The 17,554-nt window shown below is 38.5% G+C and overlaps 2 protein-coding genes across 2 annotated transcripts in view; one reads left to right on the top strand and one right to left on the bottom strand.

The window, feature by feature from the left end:
- Nucleotides 1–3,047, bottom strand: part of CDO1 (cysteine dioxygenase type 1) — a 43,617-nt gene extending 40,570 nt beyond the window's left edge. Inside the window, exon 1 of the mRNA XM_072416063.1 lies at nt 2,915–3,047. Within this exon, the coding sequence (XP_072272164.1) occupies nt 2,915–2,928 (14 nt within the window). The 5' untranslated portion in view covers nt 2,929–3,047. The remainder of the gene's footprint in view (nt 1–2,914) is intronic.
- A 160-nt stretch (nt 3,048–3,207) lies between these two features.
- Nucleotides 3,208–17,554, top strand: part of AP3S1 (adaptor related protein complex 3 subunit sigma 1) — a 44,617-nt gene continuing 30,270 nt past the window's right edge. Inside the window, exons 1-3 of the mRNA XM_072416065.1 lie at nt 3,208–3,455; nt 8,232–8,323; nt 11,764–11,875. Coding sequence (XP_072272166.1) covers nt 3,387–3,455; nt 8,232–8,323; nt 11,764–11,875 — 273 coding nt within the window. The 5' untranslated portion in view covers nt 3,208–3,386. The remainder of the gene's footprint in view (nt 3,456–8,231; nt 8,324–11,763; nt 11,876–17,554) is intronic.

The following is a 17,554-nucleotide window of genomic DNA, read 5'->3' as shown; positions in this document are numbered from 1 at the left end:
CAATCCCTATTTAATGTACAGTGCTGCGTAATATGTTGGCGCTAAATAAATCCTGTTTAATAATAATAATAATAATGTGGGAAAGCAGGGATGTTGTACCCAAACGTGATCCGGCCTGTCCTCTGCGGATGTGCCTGTGGCACAGGATGCAGATTGCTACGGACCCGTCATCGTCTTTCAGCGTGAAAAAGAACCACACTAAAGAGGTGCGTGCAACCACTCTGCTGCTCTTTTTCATTGCCTGCCTTTGCGTCTGCTGGGTGCCCTGCGTCTGCTCCAACTCCATCTTCTCCAAAGTCACATCGTCTCTGACTGTTCCTCTGCTTGTGCCCACTGGTCTGAGGCAGATTTGTGGCCCCTTCCATCCCCAGTCTGTTGCTGCTGCCTTTCCTCTATGTCTGTTTCAGAACTGCTGCTAGCCCTTACAGGCATCGGTGGTTCCCAGTTGATATCACGTTCATCATCATCCTCATTTTCATCTAAGCCAACATCTGCAAATGCAGATGTCACATGCAGATGTCTCAAATGCAAGGTCTCAAAGTCTGCCTCCTGCTCTTAAATTCGCCAGATCATCAAGGGAGAGCCACTCTAACTCCTGTCTTTCCTCCTGTCACGGCTGTGCTGGTTGCTGCTGCTGCTGCAGAAGAAGAGCCTGCTGCACTTGAGGCCCCTGGAACCCAGTCCACAATACTCTCCACATGACGTATGATTGTATGGCTGTATGATTGTATTTCGCCCTCTCAATACATCTACCAGCGTACTGGTGCTCCACACAAATCTCAGACCTGTTTGACCACTTGTGCTGCTGCCTCCAACAGTTTGCTGCTGCTGCTGTCCTACAGTGGCCGACTCCCGGGGAGTATGCCCCCTGCCAGATGCGGCAGGTAGCCCAACGCCATGCCTTCCCCTGCGTCTACCACTCATCTTTTACCTATTCAGCCCAAAATGCACCTGTACCAAACGGTTTCTTTGGTAAATGGGAACAGGTATCAAACACTGAAATCTCTGTATTTTTTTAATAGTAGGACAGAATTTTTTGTGTACCAAACTGGATTCTTTGGTAAATAGCAAGAGGTATCAAACACTGAAATATCTGTATTTTTTATATAGTAGGACAGAATTTTTTTTTTACCAAACGTTCCTTTGGTAAATAGCAAAAGGTATCAAACACTGAAATATTTGTATTTTTTTTTTATAGTAGAACTATAATTTTTCTGTACCAAACTTTATTCTTAGGTAAATAGCAAGAGGTATCAAACACTGAAATATCTGTATTTTTTATATAGTGGGACAGAACTTTTTTTTTTTTTTTTTTTACCAAACACTCTTCTTTGGTAAATAGCAAGAGGTTTTAAACACTGAAATATCTGTATTTTTTTTTAGATTTGGACAAACGTTTTTCTGTAGCAAACTGGCTTCTTTGGTACCAGACCAGGTAGCATCAAAAACTGCTTTATCTGTATATATACAGATATACAGAAGGCTCCTAACCTGTCCCTGTCACAATCCATGTCTCTCCCTGCTTCTATCCTTCACACAGAACACAAGATGGAGTGCCTAACCCCTCCCTCATTCCCTGTATATATGCCTGTGCTCAGATCTCTCCTAATTGGGCTTCTGGACCTTGCTGTGCATCCTGGGAGCTCCCAGAAGCGCCATTCCCGCCGGAAATGGTGGGCGTTCCCACCCCCTGCTTTTTCCCTCGTTTGTTCGGCGAGAACACGACCTCATGGCGAATCACAAGGTCGTTCTTGCTTAAATGTTTGGTAAGCGGGAAAGGCCCAATTCGCTGCGAGAACAAACTTACAAATCTCGCTCCCTCATCTCTACTCCTGTTGATGTATCCCATCTACTTCAAACTTCAGTGTGTTGTGCATTCAGATATCCTCTTCTGCAAACCTCAGTTGTAAAAAATCCTAAGCCTCTAGCCTTCTTCCGCAGTGGTAAAGACTGAATTGGAGCACACAGCCTCCTAGGATACTTATGTGACAAATCCCAGGAGGAAGCGATTTTTGAGAAGAAAAAGATGCCAATGTCATGCATGTGGAGTGAGATTAGCACTTTTTTTACAACTACAGCAGGCTATGTCACCCGATCTCACGCATGCACGGTGTGAGATCAGGTGGCGTAGCTAGAGGACACATGATGAAGGAAAAAGATGGTGGCACCCTGCGCATTCTCCACACCAGGACAAAGCAAAAAAAACAGGACAATGCGGGACCATATGGAAGACAGCTCAAGAGGGATGGAGGGATCTGCAGTTCCACTTTAACAAGTAATTTTCCTCTGAACTTCTGTTGTCCTGCCACTGTCTGCATGCCATGTAATTGGCACATTACATATTTACATTAACAAGCATTTGAATAGATGTACCTAATCCTAAAAATATATATGTATATATAATTGGCTTTACTATGGGCTTTATTTATAAAACAGGGAATCTGACATTTCCCTAAAAATTCCCTGATGGGAATCAATCGCTGCCATTTAAACACATGGACCTGGAAGATTCCTTCCAGGGAATGTTTGAAGGAATGTCAGATTCCCTGTTTATAGAGCCCTATGCCTCCCTAGGCATTATTAATCCTAGAAGACTGAGGACATCTTATGGTGAAAAGTGGTACTGCGGGGAACAATGCTGGGACAGAAGTATTGTTTAGTATTATTATTATTACTAAAAATAAAATAAAAGTTTTGCAGATTTTAGTTTTTTGCAAGTGCGGGACCCCATTGTTTTTAAGCAAAAGGGAGTTACCTTTACGTGTTACATTTTGAAAGTATTCTATTCATCAGACCAAAAAATGGGACAGTAAAAAAAAAAAAGTGGAGCGGGAGAATTCAGTACTCAAAGTGGAATTAGCTCCAAATTATGGACATCTGAGGTATATATAAAGTTTTTAAAAGTATATTTTACCTGTAGTGTGACATGAAACTTCCTATATGCACAACTTGCTGCTGAGTGCCTCACTAATGACTTTCAGGCACATTGATAGCTATACAAATATGGGTGTGAGGTGAGAACATAAGAGAATTTCTGTGACGCTGCTCGCCTGATTGTAAGGAAGGGGATTCTTCTCACACCCATTTATTCCATTCTCCTGTACAGCCTCGGTAAAGCAGCGTCGCCCTGTGATGACGTAGTGAGGCCAGAACATCTGTTCCCTTTTCCCAGCTGAGCCAGTACTCTGCCGATAGGCTGAGCTGCAGATCACATGACAAAAGTGACGTGTCTCGGGAAGTGGCTGCTGCTTAGATGCTGCTGTCGGATTTCATCCCGTGTATAGTTGTGTGAAGCCCCGGACAGCCGGCTGGACACCCGGGGACCGAATACCCGCCCTAGGCAGAGTGCTGCAAGGCTCCAGCTGTAGTCACAGCCCGGCGTCACCATGATTAAAGCCATCCTCATCTTCAATAACCACGGCAAGCCTCGGCTGTGCAAGTTCTACCAGCACTACGTAAGTGACGTCACAGCGAGCCGCACCGAATTTGACAGAGGGGCCAGCGGGTTCATGGTGCACAGACAATGAGCCAGCCAGGTCACGTGACACTAGCCCTGTGCTGAACAAATGGAGGAGAGAGCCTTATATATGGTCACACCATTGTCTGATATTGTCTGATGTCTTGAGGTCTCTGGCCTGGAACAAGCATGCAGATATGGAGGTCTAACTTCACTCTGACTTTTATATTCTTCATGCCTGGTCCAGGTCAGTGGCTCAGGATTTGTTAAAGTAACAGAATCTTCCTTGCAGCCAGGCAGAAGGAAATTTTTTAATGAGGTCAGTAATGATTGCTTCTCAGATTTCTTTAAAGTAACCCTGGCAGTCAGTTATAAAATCCAGATCTAGACTACTTGCAATAGAAAGCCAATTCTACTCACCTTCCCTTCGTTTCATTATTGCACACATAGGATTCCCAGGGATAGAGCTACAATTCGCATTGGGAACATAAGAGTCAGATATTCCAAGATTTGCTGAATTCGACATGCAGTCTGATAGAGGATGCTGTGATGTTATTGGTATTATAGGGGTTCTTCTATAGCAGGAAATGTGACTTTTATAATGACCGATCTGATCCGTCCCGCACCTCCAAAATAATTCACTTAATAATTGGCTGTCCTGGAAATTGTCCACAGTGCATGTTACTTCCCCACCTAGATTGTAAGCTCTTTGGGGCAGGGTCCTCTTCTCCTGTGTCACTGTCTGTATTCGTCTGTCATTTGCAACCTATATTTAATGTACAGCGCTGCGTAATATGTTGGTGCTATCAAAATCCTGTTAATAATATAAAAATAATAAAAATATAGAATATCAGCATTAATTCCTTATTGCAGCATGGACTGCTGGGTGCAATATGCAATGTGCAATATAATATATATTATATTGCAATGTGCAATATAATATAATGGCAATGTGATAATACTAACAAAAAAAAGGGGTTTCTGTTTTATGTTTCTAAAGTTAGTTTTGATAGTTTAATACATTGAGTTTGTATGAGATGACAGCAGGGAGGTGGAGGAGGTTTAGGCAGCCTTTTACCTGGACATTGCAGCCTATAGTAATGGTCACTTCCAATGTAATTTCCTTTAGTATCATTATTGCATCAATAAAAAATAAAGACATCATTGAACAACTTTGCACACTCCCTTTCTTCAGATTTAAACCCCAATTTAGCTCTCCTGTTTCCTGGTGACAATATTGGGTCCTAATGTTTGTTTGAAAACACCCCAGCTCTATGCGGTAGGGCATTCCTGACGGATTTGCAATACTCTGGTTTCCCAGAATCGTTTTACAGTGTAGTGAATTCACAGGGTCTACCTGTCTTTATCTTTTCTCACATGACTTGGGCTGCGTACACATGTGCAATAATTGTCCTCGGAAAGGATCTTTCACAATCCTTTACAACGACAAATGATTAAATGATGCATGAACATGCACTGTACATACAGCACCATTGTGGTCTATGAGGAGAGGAGGGCGAGAGCGATGGAGCAGCACCTCGCTGTGCTCTCTCCCCTTCATTTGCATTGAAATCATTCATTGTCCGTGGTTCCGTCAGGACGATCATGATTATCGGACGAGTACATAGCCTTGGACTAACTAGGTGTAGTTACCGCTGCCTAGGGGAGACAATACATGCAGCAACCTCCTAGAACAGGGTTGTCAAACTCAAATACACAGTGGGACAAAATTAAAAATGTAGACAAAGTCTCAGGCCAAACTTGAAACTGAAATAGCACTGCTACTACAATTCCCTGCATCAAGAAAACCATCCACTGTGGGGCCACGCATAGGCAGGGGCCGCTGGTTTATAGACGCAAAATATGCCGAGAATTGTATTATTGTCTAATTGTATTTTTCTATTTCAATGCAGAGGCAGGCCAGCTCCAATTGACATTTAGGATTCCTTTTTGGGCCAAAAAAGCTGCTGTGGGACAGATTTGGCCCCCGGGCCAGAGTTTGACACCTCTGCCCTGGAGAGTAAATAGGAGCAGCAGTGAGCCGTACAGTACCACTCACTGCCATCCACTGACAAATCTGGGGAGGCTGCAATGTGATTGGCTGGGAAGGTGACAGTCTTCATGAGTCGCATGGGATAGCTTGATTCTATGCAGGCCTGAACCTAGCTCAATCCTAAATAAACCCGTGTCTGTAAGCCATCCCTTTTGTAATGATTGCCGCCTCTACCAAGTCTCACAGTAAACGCTCATATTACTTGTTAGCTTCCGGTTCACTGCAGCCAGTATCACATATAAAGCTACTCGCAGATTTACTTCTTTTCTTACAAACCATTTCAATTGTAGAATATTTTAACACAAATGTTACCCAGAACAACATAATAATAAATAGTGCAATGCAATAGGACAAATAACAAAACACAAAGGTTTATTTTGTACAAACCTCACTGTAATTGTGAGGATAGTTGTATATCTCATTCCCTATATATAGCCCAGAATGGCTTTGATCTGTCTGCTGTTTCTCACATGATTCCATGTGATTAAGTGACAGATGCGGAGAAACAAAGGGTGCATTGCATCATGGGAAGGACAGAAGGTTTCCCAGCTCATGCTTTAGAGAGAAATAACAAGGGTCACTGATCACTATGCAGGCAAGTTCCTAATGGAAGCGAGGTTTGTGTACTTTGTAGTCACACAATAGGCTCTTTTCATGTACATTGCAATTACACCAAACTTACAGTAACATTACCTTGTTGTGTAATGTAGAACAAAGTGTTTAATAATAATGAGTGCTGAATTAAAGCCAGCCGTTCTGTAGAGAACCATGGAGGCTCCCATTGCTGGGCGCTTATTTGGGAAATACTAACTTTCTAACTGTCTTGCTGTCAGGAAATATTTTCTGCATAGGAATCTTTTACTAGAAAACGAATATTGGAGATTTTAGGTGAATTCTAGTTGCTGAATGTCTTTGGCGGGGATAACGCTTACAGCTAGAAAATACAGTGGGGTCTTCTTTTCACCTCTAGTAAGCTCAGTGAAGGAACATGGATGAGGTTGTTCTTCTGCTCACTGTTTCCCCTCTGATTAGCATAAATATAAATTTGCATGAAGCACATATGGTTGGCTCTTAGTGCTGTCCCCCTCTCTACATTTGTTTGGGGGATTTTAGGAAGTTGATACCAAATTCAATTCAGATCTTTAGGCTACACACGCCAGATGATTTTTGTCCAGTTATCACTTCAGGGCTAATATCACACAAGAATTTGATGTGTGTACAGCCCTCTCCCGATGTCGTTCATGGATCTGTCCTGGCAGATCCACAAAAGACAAAAGATCTTAATGAAAGTGAAGGGGAGAGAGTGCAGTGGGATGGCACTCCATTGTTCTCCCTTCTCCATAGAGAAGAAGGACGCTGTATGTACAGCACTCATTCATGCATCTTTCAGTCTTTTGTCATTGGAAACAATCATGAAAGATTCTCTCCCAACAACAAAAATCTAACGTGTGTATACAGCCTTACTGAAGTTGAATTTTTTTTTTTTTTTTACAAATAAAACATTTACCTAGCTGCATTATGTGTGTATTTTGTATCCATCCTGAGTTGTTGATGGATACTAAGCTGTCTGTAAACAAGAACATCAGATTATTGCCTGTGTGAAATCAGAACATTAGATGATCTGTTCCCCATATAATATGCGGGTCGATTTTCAGACAACGGGAAGAATGCACACAGCCAAAACATGAAGCTAACTATAAATTGTTTTTAAAAAAAGTGACAGGTATTTTCCTGTCTATTATTTTTTTTCCAATGAGATTTGACAGTCACATGGCTGAAAATTGAGATCTTTAAAGCTGTGTACAGATGTTAGATTTCTGTTACTAGAAACTATCGATCTTGATTGTTATTTAAATAAGCACTGTATAGACAGGGCTGCTCTGCTCTATAGAGAGGCACTTTGCTGCATCCTTCAATATAGGAAGTAACAGCAGTTGTTTATTAATCTGTCACAGTGTCAGGAGACCGCTGTACACATGACAATTATCTTCCTTGTGTACATAACTTAAGCCTTAGTTCACACAGAAACTTCCCAGGAAGCTCTTTCCAGCCACTAGATACCATGCACGGCCAGTGACTGTGAGTTACCTTCACCTAGTTGGAGCAGTGCATGAATGTCCTACTACTACTGGAGTAAAAGTTGGATCCCCTGTAGTGCATCTAGGAACCAGGGCCACTTAAGGTGCAGGTATTGGCTATTTGCATGGCATGGAACCTACCCTCTCCCAGCTCTAGTAATTTACTTTTCACTTATGCCAGATAGGAAGCCCTTATAGCCAGTATTTAAGTATATGACATAAAGGAGACGTTCATAGCAGCAATTTTGCCAGCTGCCCAGGAATTACATAATAAATTAGCCGCCATGCTGATCTAAAAGTCCCTAAATTCCTAAAGTTTCTAAATACATTATTCCGTGCTGTATGCATTATATTTACTGAAGATGGTATTTTACTTAACCTCTGATCATAGCAGATAGTAAGGGATGTCAGTATATCGGTGTAGCAATCATTATTTCCCCTTCCTGACTGCTTAGTTATACCATACATACTGCGAACCACAAGAACACATTTATAACATGCTGTTTGCTTTCTGTTTTGGTGTTTCTTGGTTATACCTATCACTATATCACTCCTATATCACCAACATGGCATTGCTCATATTGTATCAGAACTGTTTCTGATATCTTCATTTTAATTAAAAAAAACTTGTTTTATTTTTCAGAGCGAAGACACACAGCAGCAAATTATTAGAGAAACATTTCATTTAGTTTCAAAACGAGATGAGAATGTCTGCAATTTCTTGGAAGGAGGATTGTAAGTATACAAACTATTCTGTAACTGTGCTAACTCCTTCAAGGGACTAAAAGCAAAAGTTAGTAAGTTAGATTTAAATACTTTTTTTAACCACCTGGGCGTTTCACTGATGTCTGGATTTCTGTACCAAAAGCGGTACACTGTTTTTCATGAATTTTTTTTTTTTTAAATTGTAGACCTGTAACTTACAGAAATATGTCCGAATAGGGGTCTAGTAGATATCATGAATATAAAAAAAGTTTGAAACACACAATCATGTAAACAAAAAAAAAATTTACTTTTAATAAAATTAAATAAAAAACACAAGAATACATAAATAAATCAAAAATACTGAAATGCAATAATTGGGTATACTGTGTAGTAATATATTTTTCTAAAACACCTCCCTAGTGTGGTAAATTTTAAGACAGAGTCCAATGTCACATACCTATAGACAGAACCACATAAATATATTTTGTATTGGATTGGACACAGGACTTTGTATTGAATCCAAAACAAAATATTTGAATTTCCTGCTACGACCCCCATCGACGGGCGCATGCACGGACATCATCAGGAATCGCCGAGGGACGCGTACGCAAACGCCGGGTGTTCTAATTCTTTCCGAACTTATAAAACATAAAAAAAAAAAAAATCTTTAAAAAAATAGTCTATCTATATATGTAATGTAACTGTACAGTAGCTTATATATATATATATATATATATATATATATATATATATATATATATATATATATATATAATACAAATATATATATACCGTGTTTCCCCGAAAATAAGACACTGTCTTATATTTTTTTGGGCTTCCAAAAACACACTAGGTCTTATTTTCAAGGTAGGTCTTATATACTTTTTTTAATGAAAAAAAACACTTACCATATTCATGTAGAACAATGTACATTTGAGAGTTTTATATGGTGACCCAATTGTAAATTAAACTCTTCATTGATTCATTGCTACCGGTATTGGTTACTGAATTCAGCATTTCTCTTCTTGCACTGTTACTGTATTAAATCAGCCAGCTTGTCTTTACAAACCTAAAATCAGCACAAAATGTGGCTGGGGCAATGATTGCTCACATTTTTATTTTTTTTTTTTTATACCGTAATTGTGCTGGTTAAAATAAAAAAAAAAAAACTTACCTTATCAGAAGACGCGAGCCGAGTTCCTGGCTTCTGACAGGCGAAGTGCATGTAATATCACTCCGCCTGTGACAGGAGCCGGAACTACAAGGCAAGCATCGGCTTGTGCGGCTCCGGAGTGTGTACGCCCGCTGTCTCCCGCTCGGTATTTTTTTTTTCTTCTTTTTCTACTAGGTCTTATTTTCGGGGTAGGTCTTATATTAGGGCAGGTTGGGGGAAAAGTGCTAGGTCTTATTTTCGGGGTAGGTCTTATTTTCGGGGAAACACGGTATATATTATATAAAGATTTCTTTGTATTGCACTCAATACAGTTTTTTTGTATTGAGTTCAAATACAAAAAGGTATTTGAATTTCCCACCCCGCCTCCTGCACCGACGCATGCAGCGACGTCACCTGGAAACCCTGGAGATTGTCACTGCACTCGCTGGGAGAAGAAGGAAGAGGACAGACGTGTCCGGAGGAGCTGCGGGGACCAGGTAAATATTTTCTTACAGTTGTACAGTTGTACATTGTATAACAATCGGATTGCAATACAACGTTTGTTTATATTTTTAACCACCTGGGAAAAGTTCGGGTTTAACACTTTTTGCAAGTGTTTTTACCCCGAACTATGTCGCGTTTAACGCCCTGGTGGTTAATAGATAAATATGTAAATGTTTGTAAACAATATTAGGACAAGAGATCCTACATGCTGATCCTAAAACAAAAAGTCACACACTCCAATATTCTGTTGGACCACCTTTAAGCTCTAATTATGGCATGCTTTGTTAGGATTTTATGCAATGTCACAAGATTTATTTCCATCCAGAGTTTCATAATTTTTTTGCCAAGATCTTGTATTGATGGGAGAGTTGGACCACTGCGTAAAGTCTTCTCCAACACATCCCAAAGATTCTCAGTGAGGTTAAAATCTGGACTCTGCAGTGGCCAATCATGTGTGAACATGTCTCATGATCTCTGAACCTAATCTCTAAACAATTTGAACCTAATGATCTGTCCTCTTGAAATATGTACTGTCATCTTGAGATATGCCTCACCGTCCATGGATGGGAAAAACCTGGTCATTCAATATATTTGGGTAATCAGCTAACCTTTTTTGGATCATAACATTGCCCCACAGTCTTAGGGACTTTTTTGGACAAGCAGTGTTATATATTATTATTTCTTTTTTTAATTGGTCTGTCTAGCAAAGTTTTACTCAATATTTACAGTTTTTTGTTTTCTTTCTAAAGCGTGTCTTGCAAGCAACTACAGAGTAGGACCTTTGCTCTTTGTAAATTAGCAGTAATATCTATACAGAGGTGGACATCTTGGTCAAAGCTCCCCCATAAGCAGGGACTATGACCTTTTGCTGATTGTAGATCTAGGTCTGTAGGTCTGATTCAATAGGGGATGTTTCAGAGAGACCACACAAAGCCAGTGGGACAGTTTAAAAGCACAGTTTCTGATCCAAGGTTTATGTGACTGCTTGCACGTTATATTGTCACAAAATATAACCTCAGTGCAGCTTCAAAATAAGCCCCAGTCTAACATCGTACTCATTGGGTATGGTGTTTTTATAATCCAGATGCCAGACATGTTGAGGAGTTATCTGGCTGTCCTGAATGTCATATCAATGTAGGACAGATTGAAGCATAAAGCTAGACTATTGTCCCCTGATGTGATAGGAGGAATGTTGCTACCTTCTGGCTTAAAATACTAAATTTATTTACAAGATAACTGAGGGTTCTGGGTACATTTGCATGCTTCATAAAGAGAAATAAAATAGCTGATAATCAGTACAAGTACAGCTAGATGCATATGTAATGTTTTGATTTAAAAGGCAGAGATAGCACATCTCTGGCTCTCTCCCAAAGCTCTTCCTGTTTATAGAAAATTCAGGAAAAATAAAACTGCTTACTACCAAAGCATCCCTGCAAATTCTCAGTATAAACCAACAAAGAAATGATGACCAGTGCCAGTAACTAAAATGGATAATTTCCTGATTTCTAAAGACTTAGTCTGGATCTTGCTTTTCTTCTAACTGAAGTTTACCTTCAGTTCATGCCCCAACTCTAAGAAAGTTCCTAACTAAGGCTCAGATGGAAGGTTTTCCAGTATACACATCCAAAGCTTGTCACTCCCACAAGAACAAACTGACATTTCTCATCTTGTTATTTTTGAGTTTTGTATCAAGTTTACTTGCCACAGCTTTTTGTCTGATATGCAGTAGTTCAGTAAAACTGACCAATTAAATCTATGGTGTTAAGATCATATGAGACAAATGTTTTATCTGTTCTCTATTATTTTTTTTTAGATTAATAGGAGGATCTGACAATAAACTCATCTACAGACACTATGCAACATTATATTTTGTCTTTTGTGTGGATTCTTCAGAAAGTGAACTTGGTATTCTAGATCTTATACAAGTAAGTATTATTCAGCATAACTTCTATATGTTAAGAAGTTGCAGGGTTCCTAAAGCATATTTGTTCTTCATAACCACACATTAAACAACCCTTGGAAGTTGTAAAAGTGCTTTAACTGGCAATACATGATGTATTTACTAATCTCAATGGGTTTTTTGTTGTGCCAAGGGGAGCCCAAATTCAAATTCAATTGCTTATTAAAAAATACTACTGCAAAACAAGTTGCTCTCAGTTCGTTTGCTGGAGCACATGACATTGTGTATGTAAGTACCTGCCACAAACCCTGGTCTGCAGGTGCAGAATAGTGCCTGTTTATAAAAAGTTAGTTTTACCAAATGCAGGTTTGATGCTCCCACTAACAAATAAGCTTTATATACACTATAGATTTTCATTGCCTGAAATGACTGTTCATTATTGTTTCTGGTGTCAAAAACCATATGGTGTGTACAGGAGCCCCCAGCTTTGTTGAGGAGGTTTTAGATTACTGCTGACTGCTGTAGTTGTGCATCACATCACTTTATACTCAACCTCTTCCTTCCCTTTTCTGTAGAACTGAGTAGACTGTTTAGCAGAGAGTGCAGGAAGCCTTTCTGTATAGTCATCGTTTGGAAACAGCCACCAAAAATGATCATGAGTGTTCTCTTTGGGTGATTGTATCTGTAAATGTGTATTTGCCATTAAAATACATCTACATCTGAAAGAAAAAAATATGTGGCCACTTTGCCACCACATACTTGTCATATGAAGGTGGAATTGTTAGCTGAAGGATCTCCGAAAAACTGACAGTACTTGGGTTGTCATATCACTGATAAACCCCCACCCACCCATTTAATCTATGGTAATCTTCTGACCCTTACGGCATTACTGTGCACTGATGAGACGTAGCTGCAATAAGGTATAAGCCATTGAAACGACCTACATTTTGTAATTTTACTTAAAAATACCATATCACTTCTCTGATTGGTTGCATGGGTTACTATGCTTGCAACATTTTCATTGCTTTTTTCACTCCCTTGCAGGTGAACCCAGAACTAGGTCTGTTTGTGTTCTGTGTGTATGAGTATAGCCTTAAGAATACAGGTTCCCTTTACACACCAGAAATTACACACTGCAATGAAATACTGTAATGCCTCGTGTAAATTGTGCAACTGCAAAATTTAATTCAAAAGTGAATTAAGTTTTACTACATTTCTAAACCTTAAGCATTCCTCTGTTTTTCTCTGAAAGTAATTATATTGCGTAAATGCCATAGTTGAGCTTGTTATTGATCCCTTCTTGTCATATCAACTTACTTAGGATGGAGCAGCTGAAATATTCATGGAATAATAGAGCACAGACATGAAATATTAATGGCGGGCTGACCTAGATATTTAAATATTCCACTGATGCACTGTATGTCAGGCCCTTCATGTTGTTGTTTTTTATATGGTGTATTTTACTGTTTTTCACTGTTAAGTCATTAGTATGCAAATATATTACAAAACATATTCATAAGTACAAAACTTATACGGGCCTATAGTTGATTCTGTATTTTTGGCCTCATACTGTAAGTTAAAAAAAAAACGTAAAAAGTAACAATGTGAAGTAACCTTTAGCAACTATTTGGAGTTAGATGCCAGTTGTGAGAATAGCGAGGTTGCACATTTTACATCCTCTATTTGCAATGCTTTATTGGGGATCCTATGTAGCCATGCCTTTGCCACTGTGTATTTGTGTGAAAAATTAAATTGTGATTGGTGGTTTGGCTTAATTTCCAGGAACAGCGCCAGGTATTTAGTGCTTGTCACTATTCTTGAGTGCTGATTGGCTACATTTCATGTATTCTAACAGTTTCATACAATCTACATTTCCACTGTAATATTCTAGGCTTTGTAGATCTGTCATGTGTTTTTAAAGCAGTTTGAAAGTCCATTTACCTTGCCTTGCCCTGCCAGCTTCACACACACACACAAAAAACAAACAAAAAAAGCAATGGGAATGCTAAAATCCCTTCAAGCCACAATGTCTCTTTCTATTCTTTGTTTGCCTATTCCTATGTGTATCCTTAATTTCTGGTTGTAGTAAAGGACCATCATGACAGCCAGTCAGTGCCTTTATCTCACATTGATCCCTAACTGTTATATGTTAAATGTTATAAAACCTAATCAGAACGCCATTCCTCCTTTTGTGAACCCCAAGAAACTGTATTATTAGCTCTCCATATCGCAGAATGCTGATCAATATAGGAGAAATCGCAGTCAGTGGTCCCTTTCTCCAACCTTCATGTCATTACCATGGCCCATAAGTGTAGGGAGAAATATCCACTAAGCACCAGTGGAGGAATGTAGTGATCGACACTCCTTGGAGGATCCATTTCAAAATAATTTTTTACTGTGATTTCTCATCAATGGAGCATTTATTCCAGAAGTAGAAGCAAATATTTGCATTCTGCTCAGGTAACAAGTGTATTTAGAATTTGGGATGGACTAAGGCTTCGTCTACATGGACTGTTTCCCCAGCGTTTAACCTGAGGCTTTTAAAGCCCATGTTTGAAATCCCCATGCATTCCAATGGGCTAATCTACACCAGGACGTTTCCTTCAGGCACGTTTATGAGCTTTATCCTAATCGTTGCTTGCAAAAACACTTGAAAACGCTCCCATTGAACTCAATGGGGGCTTTTACAAGCATTTTTAAGCTTTTTATGAAAGCTTCTTTAGAAAACAATGGGGACTCCTCCTGACAGAGGGATCGCCAGGCACTAGAGGTTAAATGAGGACAAGGCTCCCCATTCACCTCTAGTGCTTTGTGATTGGCTGAGGTTTTCTGTTTCTCAGCCATTCTGCACTAGACTTGAAACATATTTTAACCCTTTCAGGGAATCAGTAAGGAGTTTTATGTACCCCTGTACTCATTCTCTGAAAGGGTTAAAAGTAAACTGTTTATAAATGCTTATGTAAAAGCATGGCAATTTGCAGTAAAACGCCTCATAGGCGTTTGTAAAAGTTTTTTAGCGTTTTAAAGTCAAGCTTTTAAACTCCTGTGAAAGGGCATTAAAACATATATATATATATATATATATATATATATATATATATATATATAAACGTGGTAGGAACATTTATATGTGTTTTTAAAATCGTCCATGTAAACCCAGCCTAACTGAAGAGTCCTGGTCTTGCAAGCTTATTTAGGCTTACTCGTGTGGTAAAAAAACACCTTTGCATTAAATGTAGCTGACTGTACATATGTTAATACAGAAACATTTTCCAATCAATTGGTTAAGTGCCAAAGCCTTTTTCGTCCTAGAATTGGACTAATCTTATATCAAATATCGAATTGGCATAATTCCAACACTGTACTAAATTTTAGGGTCTCCATTAACCCCTGAGGAAGCCCAACTGGGCAAAACGCGTCGGGTTGAGACCCTGCTTTTTGACTCATTATCTATGCGCAAGTTTGTGACTTTACAGTCAGTAATACAGTGTGGTTGAATGACACCTTTTGCCACCCTATAACGTTGTTCTATCTTTATAAACTATTTTATAGATTTTTGTATACTAATAAAAATCGTAATTGATTTTATGCATCATTCTCTTTGTGCCTTCAAAAAAATCCTGCTTTCCCTCTCTGTCTTCCCTGTTCACTTACTCATATGATATTCAAGTCTGCAGTGGGATAAAAAATCCTGGAGTTTGCATCTTTTTTTTAAGTCTGCTGTAGCGGCTGCTATATTTCTTAAAATGTTCACTTTTGTGAAAACTTGTGGTTTTAGTGCATATTTTAACTTTGTTAGTTGCCTGGCTTCTGAGATTGATTTGTTAGTATGGAACAACTCAAAGGACAGAACTTAAAGGCGGTCATCTCCATGTATTACTTCTTAGCGAGTCACTAAACTGTAACCAACATATGTGTATTAGGTGTCAGGACACACAATATGCACATTTTATTTCATCATGCTAATTAAGTATAGTACCTGGGATTAGTAAGGAGGACTGAGTTAAGTTGTGGAGCAGTTTTCTATTCTTTCAGGAATTGTTTACTGTGTGGTTTGCTATCGCAGGTGTGAAAGGAAAGCTTGATATCTTATGTGGTACTTAACCAGTCTTGGTGTGTGTACACACACGTATATACATTAAATATGTGTGTGTGTGTGTGTGTGTGTGTGTATATATATATATATATATATATATATATATATATATATATATAAAATGTTGATATTCTTTCTTAAGAATATGGTAGAATTGTTTTTTTTTTTACATAGCTATAGTTACCATAGGTTAGTATCTCCAATCAAGAGACAAATTCTGTCAGTGATTCTTCAATCTAAATTCTTTGTAGCTGACATTGAGTTTAGGAGTCAGCATTAAGAGTTTTGCAGTTTAGCAAAAGTTGTACCAATGTATGTATTACAAATTTCTGAAAGTCATGTGCAAACAGAGGTATCTTTCCCTTACTATTTTGTTTCATAATAGTACTATGTTCTTTAATTTTAAGAGTAAATTATAGACATCTTATATCATGCACAGGTTATTTTATTCAATAATTTATACATGAAAATAAGATTAGTATTGCATTGTGATTAAATTGAGGTTTAGTTTTTTTTTTAAAGTATATTATTATAAAAATAGAATTATATTTTAGCACTAATAGCGTGTGCTGTGTTCTATATAATGAACACTAGATGGGGACAAAGTCCTCCAGAAATTAATTATTATTACTGAGTTTACTAGTAGTTCAGCTAGTGGGAGCAGCAAACACTGTAGAGGAAGGGAACTTCTGAGAATATAAAAAATATGCAGATCCAAAACCATTCATTATGGAACATCCGGTCTTTAATTAAATATTGTTTTAGTCTTATAAAATTACCATTACTCTATGTCTAATACTAATGGAGCTGCTCTAATTGTCATAACCACACATTAGTTACACTTTTGTCATGTTTTTCTAAATGAGGAACATTGTAGCCTTTTTGCTTTTTATCCCAGATGCACCATATGACCAAAGGTTTGTGGGCACATGATCGTTGCTCATTTATATAGAAAAGTTGCTTAATACTTTTTATGGTCTAGCATACAAACATACATTTTAGATACTTGCTAACTGCTCCGTACTGCCCACATTGCAGGTAGCATTGTCTATGGTCAGATCAAATCCTTTGACCAGGATATGTAACCTTCTGTGTCCCAGCCCAGCCTTTATCCCAGGTAGTGTAAGAAAAATAATAACAAAAATGTTTGTGACATAATGCTTAAAGCTTTTGCCATCCATCTAAATTGCTGGGAATGTGTCCTTTGTTGCTGATGGGGTTTTAACCACTTTTAGTAATTCCTAGGTTCAGTTGCCCTTGGAATTGTCAGGAAAGAAACTCTGTATTTTTCTTTAAACTTTATAAAAGAACCAGCGTATCTGTCTTGCTTTGGTATCTTAGTAAACTTTAAAACGGTTCATTAAATTGTACTTTTTTTTCAAATTGTGTGAAGGGATAAAATATTGAAAGGAAAAGGCATGCTTTTTATAAGCTGTAGAACCTAGACAAAAGACCTGTCCATAATCAAAAGCTATTCTGTTGAGCAAGGGTTGGACGCTTGACATATGTGACTTTGAATGTTTTTTTTTTCTTCTTGCCTGCCATTCTTTTTTATTTTTTTATTTTGGCTTGTATTCATCACAGATATTTTAAATGGACCATTAAAAT

The sequence above is a fragment of the Pyxicephalus adspersus genome, chromosome 6 (genome assembly GCF_032062135.1).
Source record: "Pyxicephalus adspersus chromosome 6, UCB_Pads_2.0, whole genome shotgun sequence".
Taxonomy (NCBI): Eukaryota; Metazoa; Chordata; class Amphibia; order Anura; family Pyxicephalidae; genus Pyxicephalus; species Pyxicephalus adspersus.
Note: the sequence above shows the minus strand (reverse complement) of the source record. Positions and strands in the feature narration are given on the sequence as shown.